The sequence below is a fragment of the Bos grunniens genome, chromosome X (assembly GCF_055505025.1).
Source record: "Bos grunniens cultivar Pamir isolate PY7600 chromosome X, Bosgru_T2T1.0, whole genome shotgun sequence".
NCBI lineage: Eukaryota > Metazoa > Chordata > Mammalia > Artiodactyla > Bovidae > Bos > Bos grunniens.
The window spans coordinates 138,564,642-138,580,893 of record NC_141194.1 but is presented as its reverse complement, the minus strand read 5'-3'; the positions used below and the strand labels follow the sequence as shown (position 1 = coordinate 138,580,893).

At 38.5% G+C, this 16,252-nt stretch overlaps 1 protein-coding gene across 26 annotated transcripts in view; it reads right to left on the bottom strand.

Annotated features, from left to right (window-relative positions):
* The window catches only part of THOC2 (THO complex subunit 2), a 118,575-nt gene that overhangs the window by 51,490 nt on the left and 50,833 nt on the right, over positions 1 to 16,252 (bottom strand). For all 26 annotated transcript variants that reach the window (XR_015159095.1, XR_015159094.1, XM_086388173.1 and 23 more), the window contains 4 exons: positions 5,845 to 5,937; positions 2,753 to 2,908; positions 2,002 to 2,174; positions 522 to 717 (listed from right to left, as the gene is read on the bottom strand). Coding sequence is in view for 24 of the 26 variants with exons in the window: in XM_086388173.1 (XP_086244299.1) it covers positions 522 to 717; positions 2,002 to 2,174; positions 2,753 to 2,908; positions 5,845 to 5,937 (618 nt within the window). In the remaining 2 variants the exon portion in view is untranslated. The remainder of the gene's footprint in view (positions 1 to 521; positions 718 to 2,001; positions 2,175 to 2,752; positions 2,909 to 5,844; positions 5,938 to 16,252) is intronic.

The window sequence follows — 16,252 nt, the reverse complement described above, 5'->3', positions numbered from 1 at the left end:
GTTAGTACTGTTCTATCTCTTGATCTAAGTGGTAGACACATGGCTATTTAGTTTGGAAAAAGCCACTGAGCTATACAATTATGGTTTGTGTGCTTTCTGTACCATGTTTTACTTCAATAAAAAGTTTACTAAAAAAAAAAGAATGGATCCTGAACAGTCTGAAGTCTGAGGCTAAAGGGACTTCACACAAATAATGGCAATGATTCAAAACTGCAGCCAATAAAGTAAATGAGCAGAAGAAAAGCAAGAGGAAAGAATGTTCAAATAACCACAATTATAAGAGGATTCAAAAAGCAATCACATGTCCAAACCGTATTTTTCTATCTGGAGGGCTTGACTGGATTTAAGTTTTTATATATAAATGGTTGGGACACATTGACTTTGTCCAAATCTTACTCAGCATAACATTTTCTTAAGTTTACTTTCTTTGTATTTCTAGAGATACACATAACACAAATATACTCAGAACATTTTCATTCTATAATTTAGCTTTCTGCTCAAAAGAAAAAAAACTTACTAACCTCCTTCATAAATGACTTGCCTATCCGCACCACTTTTGCGAATAAAATGGGATCGTGAGAAAGGTGGGGACCAAGGTAACAGAACATATTGAAGACGTCTCTCCTCAAATCTTCAAAGCTCTCTGCTTGTTTTGGTGCTCTCTTATTTTGCAAAGCACTAACAGGTGAGCCTTTAGCACCTTTAGGAACGCCAACTCTACAAAAAGAAGAAAAATGTATATATACTATGCAATGCTCCATTTTAAGTTAACACAGTCATATTATAAAACTTTTCTTACTCATATTTGCTTCTTCTATTTCATTTGTGCTTAACTTCATTATACCACATAATTTAATTGGTAGAAAAAGACAAAAACAATACTCATTTGAAAAAACTCAAGAGCTTAGGAGACCGTTTCAAATTAAATGCATAAGAAAAGGAAATTAGAGTAGTGTAGGTTCCATGTAACAGGTAACATATTCATACATCACATGAACTTGGTTTTTAATTAAATTTGGTCAGGATCAGGAATTTGGATATGGGAATGGGGAACAAGGGATGGACCTCAGAGACACAAAGATGAAAGAGAAAAATATGGAGATAACATCACTGATTCAAGTCAATAAACATTTCTCAACCTGACTTCCACTACCTAGACTGAGTGTGAGGTAGGTGAGCAGCATCATGAAAGAGGGTATGTCACGCTAAAAGGACAGCATGCCCAGAGTTCTCACCTGCTGAGCAGGTGTCCCGCTGTGGAGTCACAGGGGTCACTCTCTGAAGAAGAGCCTTCACGGTCCACAGCCCAGCTGGCACTCAAGGCAGCAGCCAGCAGCTATGCACGAGTCACAAAGCTGGGGCTTTGGGGGCAGGCTCTGATCTGTGGGGCTGAAGCCAGCACTGCTGCCAGTACTGCTCCTAAGTATCCTACAAGTAGGTTGAGGGCTAGAGGACTGGTTGACACAGTAACCAGGGATGATGAGAGAGGCTGCACTAGCAATTTCCAGAAGAGCAGCCTATATGCCAGAAGAGACAAGGCAAGCAGAGTGGCACAGACCTCACTCAGAGCCACTCAACCCAAGATAGAGGAAAATTACACTAGGTAAAAACTTGAGGAATTTTCTCCTCCCCGAGAGAGAAGGAAAAGTCAAAAACAGAAGAATGGAGTTTTCACTCTCAGCGGAGCAAATCCAAACTAGAAATCTAACATGTAGTTTTTAGACTACACTGCAGCACAAATTTTGCCTGGTGTAGGTGACAGGAGACAAGTCACTGATTAATACCTGCCAGAAGGATACGCTCTGTGAACATCTCTTATCTTCTGATAAAACAATTTAAAATATATGCTTGATTGAAAAAAAAATAAATAAATAAAATAAAATATATGCTTGATTGAATTAAAATATATGCTTGATTGAAGGAGACAAGGTAAATATGCAGATTTTATTTTGTAGTCCTAAACTCTTTCTACCTCAATTAGTAAACCATATGGTAACATACCTTCGATAGAGAGGCTCAATAGTTATATGAATCAGCTTGCAAATAGCAAGGGCTATTAGTTTATGTGAAGCTGCATAGTATGGAGGCATCTGATCCATAATGCTCTGCGCATGCTGCCAATCACCAATCTTTAACAAGGCTTCCAACAAACCAAGTTTTTGGTTGTCAGGTGGCTAAAATGGAACAATTATAGCAAAAATACTCAGAATACAGACACCAATAAATATTTAAATATTTTTCATTTAAAAAACTAAGCCAAATAATACAATGTATGTCAACAACAGTTTCCATTCATGGCAAATTCAACAGTATTTTCTGGAAAGCACAATCAAGTTTTTTAGTGACTGAAAAAAGGAATAACAGGATCTGCTTTTTCATTTAGCAGACAAAACAACAGTTTACAGACTTAGAATTAAATTCAGTTCTACTTAAGGTTCTACTGTGCCACAGGAAACTAGAATTCATCTTTGAGAATCCCTTCAGGACTTGAGAGACACTATACACAGAGCACAAATATAGTCAATACATGTGTGATATTATCTAGAATACATTCTGCAATTTATATAGGAAAAAACATGACAGCCTCATTTGGGAGGTGCCAAAACCATGTTTGCAAATTAGTATTCCACAAACTAGCTTTCATCACAATCAAAACTAAGAAATTATTCTTCCACAAGTTGATTAACCATCACAAGTTGAATTTCATAATTCTAAATCCAGAAGACAACATTTACCAGAATAAATTATATACCTTCTCCACTTTCTCCTCTTCTTTTTCCTTTTCTTTCTCTCGCTCGTCAATTTTATCAGAAGACAATACAACCATTGTAAGTTTTCTAACGATCTGCTTAGCTTCTACAATTTCTCGTTTGTGTTCATCCATAATGCAATTATCAGCTGGAAGAAGCTAAAAATGGTTCATTAAAATTTCATAAAATAGCTAATACTATTTGCACATATAAAAAGCAAACACTACTCTCAATTGATAAAACTGTACATAAGAAGTCTGGTCTATTTATGACTATAATTTCCCTTCAAAATAGGTTTCCCCCTAATTTTCATATTAACCTGACAAGGTTAAATACCTGAATTTTGTACACTTTTTAAACTCAGGTAGCAATTCAAAGTTTCATCTCTTCTGTTAGAGGTCCTAAATTAATATAATACTACAACAGTAGTGCCTACCATTGGATTTATTAGTTTATCCAAGAAAATGCGTACCTGTTCAATTAAAAATGTCAGAGATTTCCCCTTTAAAGGCCAAACTCCAAATTAAATAAAATACTATATACAGATCCAATCTGGGAGAGGTAAACTACTGATTTACATAATGGGGCAAATTTGATTCCTCTAAATGAAAAATCTTAAGTCAAAAAATTATGAACAGCTTGACATCTCACTTTTCATTTTCTAGACACCTATTTGACTTAAGTCACAAACTAGTTTTTAGTTTATTACAAAAGAAAAAGTATCAAGTGGATAGTTGACCCTCCATTATGAAAAAAAGGATCAACTATCTCAAGTACAGCCATCTTGTATGAGTGGAAGATGGTTAATATGGACATTTCATAAATAGACACATATCCAACTAACCATTATTGAGTCATTTTTGCTAGGCACTATGATGATAGCTCACTATTCCTGCCCCTAGAAATGCAAAATCTATTTCAATAGATAAATCTAACACTAACTAAAAAATTAGTAAATAATAAAAGGAGACACAATGAGGGGCTTCCCAGGTGGAGTGGTGGTAAAGAATCTGCTTGCCAATGCAGGAGACACAAGAGATGCAGGTTCAATCCCTGGGTCAGGAAGATCCCCTGGAGTAGGAAATGGCAACCCTCTCCAGTATCCTTGTCAGGAAAATGTCATGGACAGAGGAGCCTGGTGGGCTATAGTCCATGGAGCCGCAAAGAGTTGGACACGACTGAGCACATGCACAAGGAGACATAGTGAAATATTAAACTACATACTATAGACTTTATCCCATCAGTCAAAAAAGGGGAGTGGAAGAAAACTCATTATGGACTGGTGCAAGGAGGTAAGCCAGACTTTTTCTCATTCCTTATTCTCTCCACTGCCAATCAAACCCATTTTTATTGCTCTACTTATATACCTATCATATATCTACCACAGATTCTCATCTTTTACCTAGTCTACTTCAATTGCCTCTGAAATCTCCCATTACAGTGGGTTAACTCTAAGTTTTTAATTATAGTTCTCTCCATTTCTAGTCTTGTGTATTTTGAAAATATGGTATTAGCTATATATAAAGGTTATAATGATTATGTCTTTCTAGTAAAAACAACTTTATTATTATAAAGTGATTCTCTCTTCTGTCTGACAAGAATAATTTCCCTGGTATATTTTCCCACCCTTTTACTTTCAACCTTTCTTTGCCCTTAGGTTTTAGAAGTCTCATGTAAACAATAAACTGGTTTTTAATCCCATCTGAAAATCCCTGTCACTTTAACAGGAATACTTTTAAACTCTGCTTATACTTACAATTAAGCTGAAAATATCAGTAATAAATCTATCATCACTTTTGTACTTTCCATTTGTTCTAAAGTCTACATTTGCCTGTATAAACTCATACTTATGTCTTCAGATTCTTCTTTTTCTAGCCAGTTTTTCATGTTTTCAGTTTGTACATCCTTGTCTACACTAAATCTTGAATGGCTGTCTACTATCAACAAGAAAAAAATCCAAACTCCTTACCATGGCCCCTAACAGCCCTTCACAGTTTGGCCTCCAGTCTACTTCTCCATCCTCATTTCCCCTACATATCATCCTAGGCTCCAACCACTGTGAGCGTCTCAGTGTTCCCCTAAGGGGATAATTAAATCTTTTCAAACCTCTTGCCTTTATATTCAGTTAATTCTACCGACAATGCTTTCCACCTATTTAAGCCTGGCCAACACCTACTCATCTATCAAGTTCCCAGTTGAATGTCAGTAGTTTGGAGAAGCCTTTCAAAATCCCTCAATGACAGAGATGGTCACTACCTATTTTGAGCCCTCAAAGCACTATGTGACTATTTCCAATAAAGTACTTATAGAATGCAAAATGTTTTCTCCCTTGCTAGACTATGACTGCTTCCAAGAGACTGATGAAATTTCATTCAGCTCTGTAACCATAATATGTAATGACAGGCAAGGAAGTTAGAAGTTAGAAAATGATTTCAAAGGCAGTGAAGATGATGTCAGTTTTGAACAGTTCATAGATATCCTAACGCACAACCTAATAAAACAAGAAATTCTATACTACAAACCTAGTGTTTTCAAACTGACAGGCTAAGCTGTTGCTAAACTAGAGGTCATCTATCACAACCACCTACACATTCCTCTAGATCCTGCAATAAAAGCACAATATTAGTCATCTATTATCCAGCAGTAAAAACACCAGAGAAGCTATCTTTTAAAAGTACATGAAAAGTACCAAATTCATCCTGAATCCTCAAAATTAACATTTAGAGGAAAAGGAAGAACTATTTAGTTAATCCCATATTTCCCATAATCCGTGTATAATATAGAAGTCTAAAACCACATTGATTAGAACTTGGCCTCTCTCTCCATGACATATGCCTTGATGACAATTAAGAACTTTAACTTCACAGTCCACCTTGAATTCTGTAGCAATGACAAAAGGTATTTCATTTCCATGGTTCCAATAAACTAAATTCATTCACTTTAAAAAGCAAACACAAAGCAATAATGTAATAGGGCTTCAAAAATTAAGACTTGAGAGTCTAGAACCAATCTTGGAGTGCTATATGGCTACCTCCTCCTCTTCCCCACCCCTGGGATGAATAACCAAATATTCTTAGCAACCCACTTAACTTACATGTACATAAAGATCATCTAAATCAATAAGGTTAAATTGTAGAAGTACGGCTGCAACTCTGTATAAAGATGAAGGAGTCTCTCCATTTGGTTCCTTGAAAAACAAAAGAAAAGTTTCTATTTAGTGCAAAAAGTACAACTAAAATCTATCTTTTTAATCTACCAATAATTAAGAACAATTAGACCAAATAACTCTAGGGCAAAAATAAGCTTCATTGCTCTTCCTGAACATGAATAACATCCGAATTCAGGACAAATATAATCATGTGACTATCTCTTTTCACATTGGTACAACTGATGAACACAAGAAACACAGTTTCAAAAATGGACACACGCTAATATTTGAATAAAATCTGAAACTTGTGAGATTTTATACTGCATAATACTTTGGGTTTCTGTTTATATGTGGGTTTTCTTAACTTGCTTTTTCAAGTACTTCTCAGTGGAGTTGCAGATAGACAAGACTGACAAATTTGGAAGTGTGGAACCATCTGTGTCTGCTTTATACTCTTCTCCCAGTTCTTGTATTTCTTGGGTTCTGTGCTAAGTATATCTGCTTGTCAGCTGACTTCCCCTTCAAAACGGGTGTCTGTACTTCTTCCCTGGTAGCTCAGACAGTAAAGAATCTGCCAATAATGCAGGAGACCTAGGTTTCATTCCTGGGCTGAGAAGAGCCCCTGGAGGAGGAAATGACAATCCACTCTGGTATTCTTGCCTGGAGAATCCCATGGACAGAGGAACCTGGCTGGCTGCAGCCCATGGGGTTGCAAAGAGTCGGACACCACTGAGGGATTAACACTGCTACTACAATATTTATTACACATGGATAATCAAACATTTTAAAACTAGGAATGGCCAATCCCAGGCCAGCTCTATTGGTCCTACAGAGAAACAGATGGATCTCTGTCATCAAGATGACTTGCGCTTAATTTTTAAATGGCTTGGGGTCAGATGAATAGAAGAATGAAGTGAGGACAACTGGCAATTACTAAATGGCCCAATGCAAATAAAAAGCAAATGGTGACAATACATTATGTTCTGCTTCTTTTGTTTTAATTTAAATTTATTTTATTGGAGGCTAATTACTTTACAATATTGTATTGGTTCTGCCACACATCAACATGAATCTGCCACAGGCATACATGTGTTCCCCATTCCTGAACCCCCCTCCCACCTCCCTCCTGTACCATCCCTCTGGGTCATCCCAGTGCATGAGCCCCAAGCATCCTGTATCGAACCTGGACTGGCAATTTGTTTCTTATATGATATTATACATGTTTCAGTGCCATTCACCCAAATCGTCCTACCCTCTCCCTCTCCCACAGAGTCCAAAAGATTGTTCTATACATCTGTGTCTCTTTTGCTGTCTCGCATACACGGTTATCGTTACCATCTTTCTAAATTCCATATATATGCGTTAGTATGATGGCTCAGATGGTAAAGCATCTGCCTGCAATGCGGGAGACCCGGGTTCGATTCCTGGGTCAGGAAGATCCCCTGGAGAAGGAAATAGCAGTCCACTCCAGCACTCTTGCCTGGAAAATCCCATGGACGGAGGAGCCTGACAGGCTACAGTCCATGGGGTCGCAAAGAGTCAGGCACGACTGAGCGACTTCACTTTCACTTTCACTTTCACTTTTCACTGTATTGGTGTTTTTCTTTCTGGCTTACTTCACTCTGTGTAATAGGCTCCAGTTTCATCCACCTCATTAGAACTGATTCAAATGTATTCTTTTTAATGGCTGAGTAATACTCCATTGCGTATATGTACCACTGCTTTCTTATCCATTCATCTGCTGAGGGACATCTAGGTTGCTTCCATGTCCTGGCTATTATAAACAGTGCTGCGATGAACACTGGGGTACATGTGTCTCTTTCCAATCTGGTTTCCTCAGTGTGTATGCCCAGCAGTGGGATTGCTGGGTCATAAGGCAGTTCTATTTCCAGTTTCTTAAGGAATCTCCACACTGTTCTCCATAGTGGCTGTACGAGTTTGCATTCCCACCAACAGTGTCAGAGGGTTCCCTTTTCTCCACACCCTCTCCAGCATTTATTGCTTGTAGACTTTGGATAGCAGCCATTCTGACTAGTGTGAAATGGTACCTCATTGTGGTTTTGATTTGCATTTCTCTGATAATGAGTGATGTTGAGCATCTTTTCATGTGTTTGTTAGCCATCTGTATGTCTTCTCTGGAAAAATGTCTGTTTAGTTCTTTGGCCTATTTTTTGATTGGGTCGTTTATTTTTCTAGAATTGATTAGGTCCCATTTGTTAATTTTTCCTTTTATTTCCAATATTCTGGGAGGTGGGTCGTAGAGGATCCTGCTGTGATTTATGCCAGAGAGTGTTTTGCCTATGTTCTCCTCTAGGAGTTTTATAGTTTCTGGTCTTACATTTAGATCTTTAATCTACTTTAGGTTTATTTTTGTGTGTGGTGTTAGAAGGTGTTCTTGTTCCATTCTTCTACAAGTGGTTGATCAGTTTTCCCAGCACCACTTGTTAAAGAGATTGTCTTTTCTCCATTGTATATTCTTGCCTCCTTTGTCAAAGATAAGGTGTCCATAGGTGCATGGATCTATCTCTGGGCTTTCTATTTTGTTCCAGTGATCTATATCCTGTCTTTGTGCCAGTACCATACCGTCTTCATGACTGTGGCTTTGTAGTAGAGTCTGAAGTCAGGCAGGCTGATTCCTCCAGTTCCATTGTTCGTTCTCAAGATTGCTTTGGCTATTCAAGGTTTTTCATATTTCCATACAAATTGTGAAATTATTTGTTCTAGCTCTGTGAAAAATACTGTTGGTAGCTTGATAGGGATTGCATTGAATCTATAGATTGCTTTGGGTAGTATACTCATTTTCACTCTATTGATTCTTCCGATCCATGAACATGGTATATTTCTCCATCTATTAGTGTCCTCTTTGATTTCTTTCACCAGTGTTTTATAGTTTTCTACATATAGGTCTTTAGTTTCTTTAGGTAGATATATTCCTAAGTATTTTATTCTTTTCGTTGCAATGGTGAATGGAATTGTTTCCTTAATTTCTCTTTCTATTTTCTCATTATTAGTGAATAGGAATGCAATGGATTTCTGTGTGTTGATTTTATATCCTGCAACTTTACTATAGTCATTGATTAGCTCTAGTAATTTTCTGGTGGAGTCTTTAGGGTTTTCTATGTAGAGGATCATGTCATCTGCAAACAGTGAGAGTTTTACTTCTTCTTTTCCAATTTGGATTCCTTTTATTTCTTTTTCTGCTCTGACTGCTGTAGCCAAAACTTTCAAAACTATGTTGAATAGTAGTGGTGAGAGTGGGCACCCTTGTCTTGTTCCTGGCTTTAGGGGAAATGCTTTCAATTTTTCACCATTGAGGATAATGTTTGCTGTGGGTTTGTCATATATAGCTTTTATTATGTTGAGGTATGTTCCTTCTATTCCTGCTTTCTGGAGAGTTTTTATCATAAATGGATGTTGAATTTTGTCAAAGGCTTTCTCTACATCTATTGAGATAATCATATGGCTTTTATTTTTCAATTTGTTACTGTGGTGTATTACATTGATTGATTTGCAGATATTGAAGAATCCTTGCATCCCTGGGATAAAGCCCACTTGGTCATGATGTATGATCTTTTTAATGTGTTGTTGGATTCTGATTGCTAGAATTTTGTTAAGGATTTTTGCATCTATGTTCATCAGTGATATTGGCCTGTAGTTTTCTTTTTTTGTGGCATCTTTGTCAGGCTTTGGGATTAGGGTGATGGTGGCCTCATAGAATGAGTTTGGAAGTTTACCTTCCTCTGCAATTTTTGGAAGAGTTTGAGTAGGATAGGTGTTAGCTCTTCTCTAAATTTTTGGTAGAATTGAGCTGTGAAGCCGTCTGGACCTGGGCTTTTGTTTGCTGGAAGATTTCTGATTACAGTTTCAATTTCTGTGCTTGTGATGGGTCTGTTAAGATTTTCTATTTCTTCCTGGTCCAGTTTTGGAAAGTTGTACTTTTCTAAGAATTTGCCCATTTCTTCCAAGTTGTCCATTTTATTGGCATATAATTGCTGATAGTAGTCTCTTATAATCCTTTGTATTTCTGTGTTGTCTGTTGTGATCTCTCCATTTTCATTTCTAATTTTATCGATTTGATTTTTCTCCCTTTGTTTCCTGATGAGTTTAGCTAATGGTTTGTCAATTTTATTTATCCTCTCAAAGAACCAGCTTTTGGCTTTGTTGATTTTTGCTATGGTCTCTTTTGTTTCTTTTACATTGATTTCTGTCCTAATTTTTAAGATTTCTTTCCTTCTACTAACCCTTGGGTTCTTCATTTCTTCCTTTTCTAGTTGTTAGGTGTAGAGTTAGGTTATTTATTTGACTTTTTTCTTATTTCTTGAGGTATGCCTGTATTGCTATGAACCTTCCCCTTAGCACTGCTTTTACAGTATCCCACAGATTTGGGGTTGTTGTGTTTTCATTTTCATTCGTTTCTATGCATTTTTTGATTTCTTCTGTGATTTGTTGGTTGTTCAGCAACGTGTTGTTCAGCCTCCATATGTTGCCATTTTTAATAGTTTTTCTCCTGTAATTGAGATCTAATCTTGCTGCATTGTGGTCAGAAAAGATGCTTGGAATGATTTCAATTTTTTTGAATTTACAAAGGCTAGATTAATGGCCCAGGATGTGATCTATCCTGGAGAAGGTTCTGTGTGCCCTTGAGAAAAAGGTGAAGTTCATTGTTTTGGGGTGAAATGCCCTATAGATATCAATTAAGTCTAACTGGTCTATTGTATCATTTAAAGTTTGTGTTTCCTTGTTAATTTTCTGTTTAGTTGATCTATCCATAGGTGTGAGTGGGGTATTAAAGCCTGCCACTATTATTGTGTTATTGTTAATTTCCCCTTTCATACTTGTTAGCATATGTCTTACATATTGTAGTGCTATGTTGGGTGCATATATATTTATAATTGTTATATCTATTTCTTGGATTGATTCTTTGATCATTATGTAGTGTCCTTGTCTCTTTTCACAGCCTTTGTTTTAAAGTCTTTTTTATCTGATATGAGTATTGCTACTCCTGCTTTCTTTTGGTCTCTATTTGCATCAAATATCTTTTTCCAGCCCTTCACTTTCAGTCTGTATGTGTCCCCTGTTTTGAGGTGGGCCTCTTGTAGACAACATATATAAGGGTCTTGTTTTTGTATCCATTCAGCCAGTCTTTGTCTTTTGGTTGGGGCATTCAACCCATTTATATTTAAGGTAATTACTGATAAGTATGATCCCATTGCCATTTACTTTATTGTTTTGGGTTCCAGTTTATACACCCTTTTTGTGTTTCCTGTCTAGAGGAGATCCTTTAGCATTTGTTGGAGAGCTGGTTTGGTGGTGTCGAATTCTCTCAGCTTTTGCTTGTCTGTAAAGCTTTTGAATTCTCCTTCATATTTGAATGAGATCCTTGCTGGGTACAGTAATCTGGGCTGTAGGTTATTTTCTTTCATCACTTTAAGTATGTCCTGCCATTCCCTCCTGGCCTGAAGAGTTTCTATTGAAAGATCAGCTGTTATCCTTATGGGAACCCCCTTGTGTGTTATTTGTTGTTTTTCCCTTGCTGCTTTTAATATTTTTTCTTTGTGTTTGATCTTTGTTAATTTGATTAATATTTGTTGGGGCGTTTCGCCTTGGGTTTATCCTGTTCGGGACTCTCTGGGTTTCTTGGACTTGGGTGATTATTTCCTTCCCCATTTTAGAGAAGTTTTCAACTATTATCTCAAGTATTTTCTCATGGTCTTTTTGTCTTCTTCTTCTGGGACTCCTGTGATTTGAATGTTGGGGCGTTTAACATTGTCCCAGAGGTCTCTGAGATTGTCCTCATTTTTTTTTAATTCGTTTTTCTTTTTTCCTCTCTGATTCATTTATTTCTACCATTCTATCTTCTATTTCACTAATCCTATCTTCTGCCTCCGTTATTCTACTATTTGTTGCCTCCAGAGTGTTTTTGACCTCATTTATTGCATTATTCATTATATATTCACTTTTTCATTTCTTCTAGGTCCTTGTTAAACCTTTTTTGCATCTTTTCAATCCTTGTCTCCAGGCTATTTATCTGTGATTCTATTTTATTTTCAAGATTTTGGATCATTTTCACTATCATTATTCGGCATTCTTTATCAGGTAGATTCCCTATCTCTTCCTCTTTTGTTTGGTTTGGCGGGCATTTATCCTATTCCTTTACCTGCTGTGTATTCCTCATCATCTTGTTTATTTTTCTCTTCATCTTGTTTATTTTGCTGTGTTTGGGGTGGCCTTTCTGTATTCTGGCAGTTTGTGGAGTTCTCTTCATTGTGGAGTTTCCTCACTGTGGGTGGGGTTGTATGGGTGGCTAGTCAAGGTTTCCTGGTTAGGGAAGCTTGTGTCAGTGTTCTGGTGGGTGGAGCTGGATTTCTTCCCTCTGGAGTGCAATGAAGTGTCCAGTAATGAGTTATGAGATGTCAGTGGGTTTGGAGTAACTTTGGGCAGCCTGTATATTGAAGCTCAGGGCTGTGTTCCTGTGTTGCTGGAGAATTTGTGTGGTATGTCTTGCTCTGGAACTTGTTGGCTTTGGGTGGTGCTTGGTTTCAGTGTAGGTATGGAGGCATTTGATGAGCTCCTGTCGATTAATGTTCCCTGGAGTCAGGAGTTCTCTGGTGTTCTCAAGATCTGGACTTAAGCCACCTGCTTCTGGTTTTCAGTCTTATTTTTACAGTAGTCTCAAGACTTCTCCATCTATACAGCACCACTGATAAAACATCTACGTTAAAGATGAAAAGTTTCTCCACACTCAGAGAGGTTCACAGATTTACATGGAGAATAGATGAGGGAGGAGGGAGTTAGAGGTGACCCCAGTGAGATGAGGTGGAATCAAAAGAGGAGAGAGCAAGCTAGCCAGTAATCACTTCCTTATGTGGGCTCCACAGTCTGGACTGCTCAGAGATGTTCACAGAGTTATACAGAGAAGAGAAGAGGGAAGACGGAGACAGAGGTGGCTAGGAGGATAAAGGGGGGAATCAAAAGGGGAGAGACAGATCCAGCCACTAAGCAGTTCCCTAAGTGTTCTCCACCGTCTGGAACACACAAAGAGATTCACAGAGTTGGGTAGAGAAGAAAAGGGGGAGGGAGGAAATAGAGGTGACCTGGTGGAGAAAAAGGAGAGTCCAAAGGGGGAGAGAGCAGTCAAGCCAGTAATCTCGCTCCCAAGTAAAAATGAGTACTGAAGATTGGGTTCTTAAAGGTACAAAATTGATAACAAATACCAAAAAGCAAAGATTAAAAATCTAGAGTAGAGGTTGGCTTTTCAAAAATACAATATTAAAGGAAAAAAAAAAGAAAAAAACAAAGTCACAAAAATTATAAATATATATATATGAAGTTTGCTTTAAAAAATAGGGTCTCTTTTTTTTGCAAAGTAATAGGTTATAAAAATGAAAATTAAAGGAGTAATAGAGGACTTAAAAAAAAGAATGATAGTAAAAATAGAAAAAATATATCTAGGACTTTCTCTGGTGGTGTTGTGGGCAGTGTGGGGTGAGTTCATTTTCAGATAGTTCCTTGGTCCGGCTTATATTTCTCAAGATCTATAGACCCCTTCCTATGTAGTCGGTACTAACTACAGGGTTTTAATCTATTGCACCTGTCACTTCCAAGGCTCTTCTGTTTGCTGGTCTCCAGTGTCTCATTTCTGCCCTAACACAAGGGGGACATGGTGGACACTTTTTTAGGCTCACTTGTTCAGTCACACTGTGGGGAGGGAGGGACGCTGCAAACAAATAACACTGGCATGTGCTCGCAGTGTCTCAACCACACTGGGCCTGCCCCCGCTCACGGCACATGAGCCCTCCCTGCCCACACTGCTTAGGCTCTAGGTTGCACCACTGGGAACCATCGGAGGCTTGCCCTGGGCTGCATGGACCTCCTAGATCTAAGCCACTCAGGTTCAGGCACTCAGGTAGTCCTCAGAGGTGCAGACTCGGTTGGGCCTGCGTTTTGTGCCCTTCCCAGGTCCGAGCAGCTCAGGTGTTTGGTGAGCGCGGTCGCTGCGACTTATTGCCTCCCCCATCCCTGCTGCTCAGGTTTTCTGGCTGTACAGCTGGCGCACCTTCTCAGGCGGATGTTGACCGTCCAGAACCCCAAGAAGTCTTAGTTAGCAAAGAAGCCTGCTTGCAGTTTGGTAGTTAATGTCTCTCTGGGGCTGTGATTGCCCCCTTCCAGCTCTGGCTGCCTGTCACCGGAGGGGGATGGTCTGCAGCCGGCTAGCTCTGCTCAGTCCTTTGTTCTGTGAGCAGGCCTGGTGGTGTCTAAGGTTAGGGCTTTTCGCGTGGTAGCTATCCCACAGTCTGGTTTGCTAGCCCAAGTTAGTTCCCTCAGATTGCTCTTGGGGCATTCAGGCCCGGTTCTTACTCTAACCAATGCAGCCCGGGGCCTCCCTCCCCAGCCCCTGCTTGCTAGTGGGGGTGCAGGCATCTGCACTGCTTCTCCGCTGGGGGAGTTACTGTTGGGCACGTAATCTGTGGGTTTTAATTATTTATTTATTTTTCCTCCTGGTTATGTTGCCCTCTGTGGTTCCAAGGCTCACCACAGTGAGAGTGTTTCCTGGTGTTTGGAAACTTCTCTCTTTTTAAGACTCCCTTCCCGGGATGGAGCTCCGTCCCTACCTCTTTTGTCTTTTTTTTTGTCTTTTATATTTTTTCCTACCTCCTTTCAAAGACACTGGGCTGCTTTTCTGGGTGCCTGCTGTCCTCTGCCGGCATTCAGAAGTTGTTTTGTGGAATTTACTCAGCGTTTAAATATTCTTTTGATGAATTTGTGGGGGAGAAAGTGGTCTCCCCGTCCTATTCCTCTGCCATCTTAGGACCGCCCCCCCATGTTCTGCTTCTACTCAACACTGATCTTTATGAGTAAACCTCCTCCCATAATTGTGATATGTGTTATGCACATATGAAGCTAATGAAACTAACAAATACATTTTAAAAGGCATTATTTCACCATGATTTTTAAGACAGATTAAGTCCTCAACTTAACAACAGTTTGATTTTAATTGTTTTTAAATGGCTATTTTAGTATCAAAACATTTTTTCCATGAAAACAAATGGTGGTCATGGTTTCAGAGCAAAACCACAAAAGCTCACTGACTTGAATCCACCAGGAATATTCACATTTCCCCCATGAACTCTGCTTAAGTGTGCCACAAGAAGCCTCCAACTCTCAGGGCCAAATGTCAATTCCTGTACTCTGATCTTCATATCGCTCTGCACAATCCCTGTTCTGTCCTCTCTCATGCATCCACATTCTTAAAGAACTTCTATGGAATCCTCTGGAATTCAGGACCCATCCTCAGCAAAACCCCCTATGCCTTGAAACTCTTCTCTAAATGTATCCTCTCAACCTCTCCTCCCCCCTTTCACCTTAACATTTGAACAGAGCCTAGCATTCACTAGGAACACCACTCCCACTGTAACCCAGTCAAGTGGTGGCTATTTTCCCTGGACCCCTCACAATACTAGGACTGGAGGTAGGGTATGAATCATCTTTTTTTTATATTTGTTTTCAGACTATTCTCCATCATGCTCCCTAAAGCCCACCCAGCTTTGAATTTTCTATTGCTCACTATCCTTCACTATTCTTGTGATCTAGTTTCATTCCGCTGTGGTCCAAGAAAATATTTTGCATGATTTCAATGTTATAAATGTATTGAGACTTGTTCTGTTGTCTAATATAAGGTCTATCCTGGAGAATGTTCCATGTGTACTAGAGAAGAATGTGTAATTTACTGTTGTCCAATGGACTGTTCTATATATGTCTGTTAAGTCTAACTGGTTTACAGTGTTGCTCAAGTCCTCTATTTCCTCTCTGATAATTTGTCTAAATTTTTCTATCCACTAATGAGAGTGGGGTATGGAAATATCCAATAGTTACTGTAGAACTGTCTATTTCCCCCTTCAACCCTGCTAATGTTTGCTTCATATATTTTGAGGCTCTGTTTGGTACATATACAGTTATTAACTGCTTTATGTTCCTGATAGGCTGACCCTTTATCAATATATGTCTTTTGATATCTATTATAAAAAAATTTGACTTAAAAGTCTATATAGCAACCCCATCTCTCCTGGATACTGTTTGCATTGGTTATCTATTTACATACTTTCGCTTCCAATATATTTGTATCTTTGGATCTTAAAGTAAGTCTCTTATAGATAACATATAGTTGAATCATGCTTTTTTTCCCTCTCATTTTATTACAATGAATTTTAACACTATAGAAAAGTCATGTGATCTTGGTGGGTCTGGATCTTGCTTTTTTATACATTCTGCCAAATGCTGCTTTTTAATTGCAAAGTTTAACCCATTTGCATTTAAATAATTGGTAATGAGGAAGGACTTCTGCCATTTACTGTTT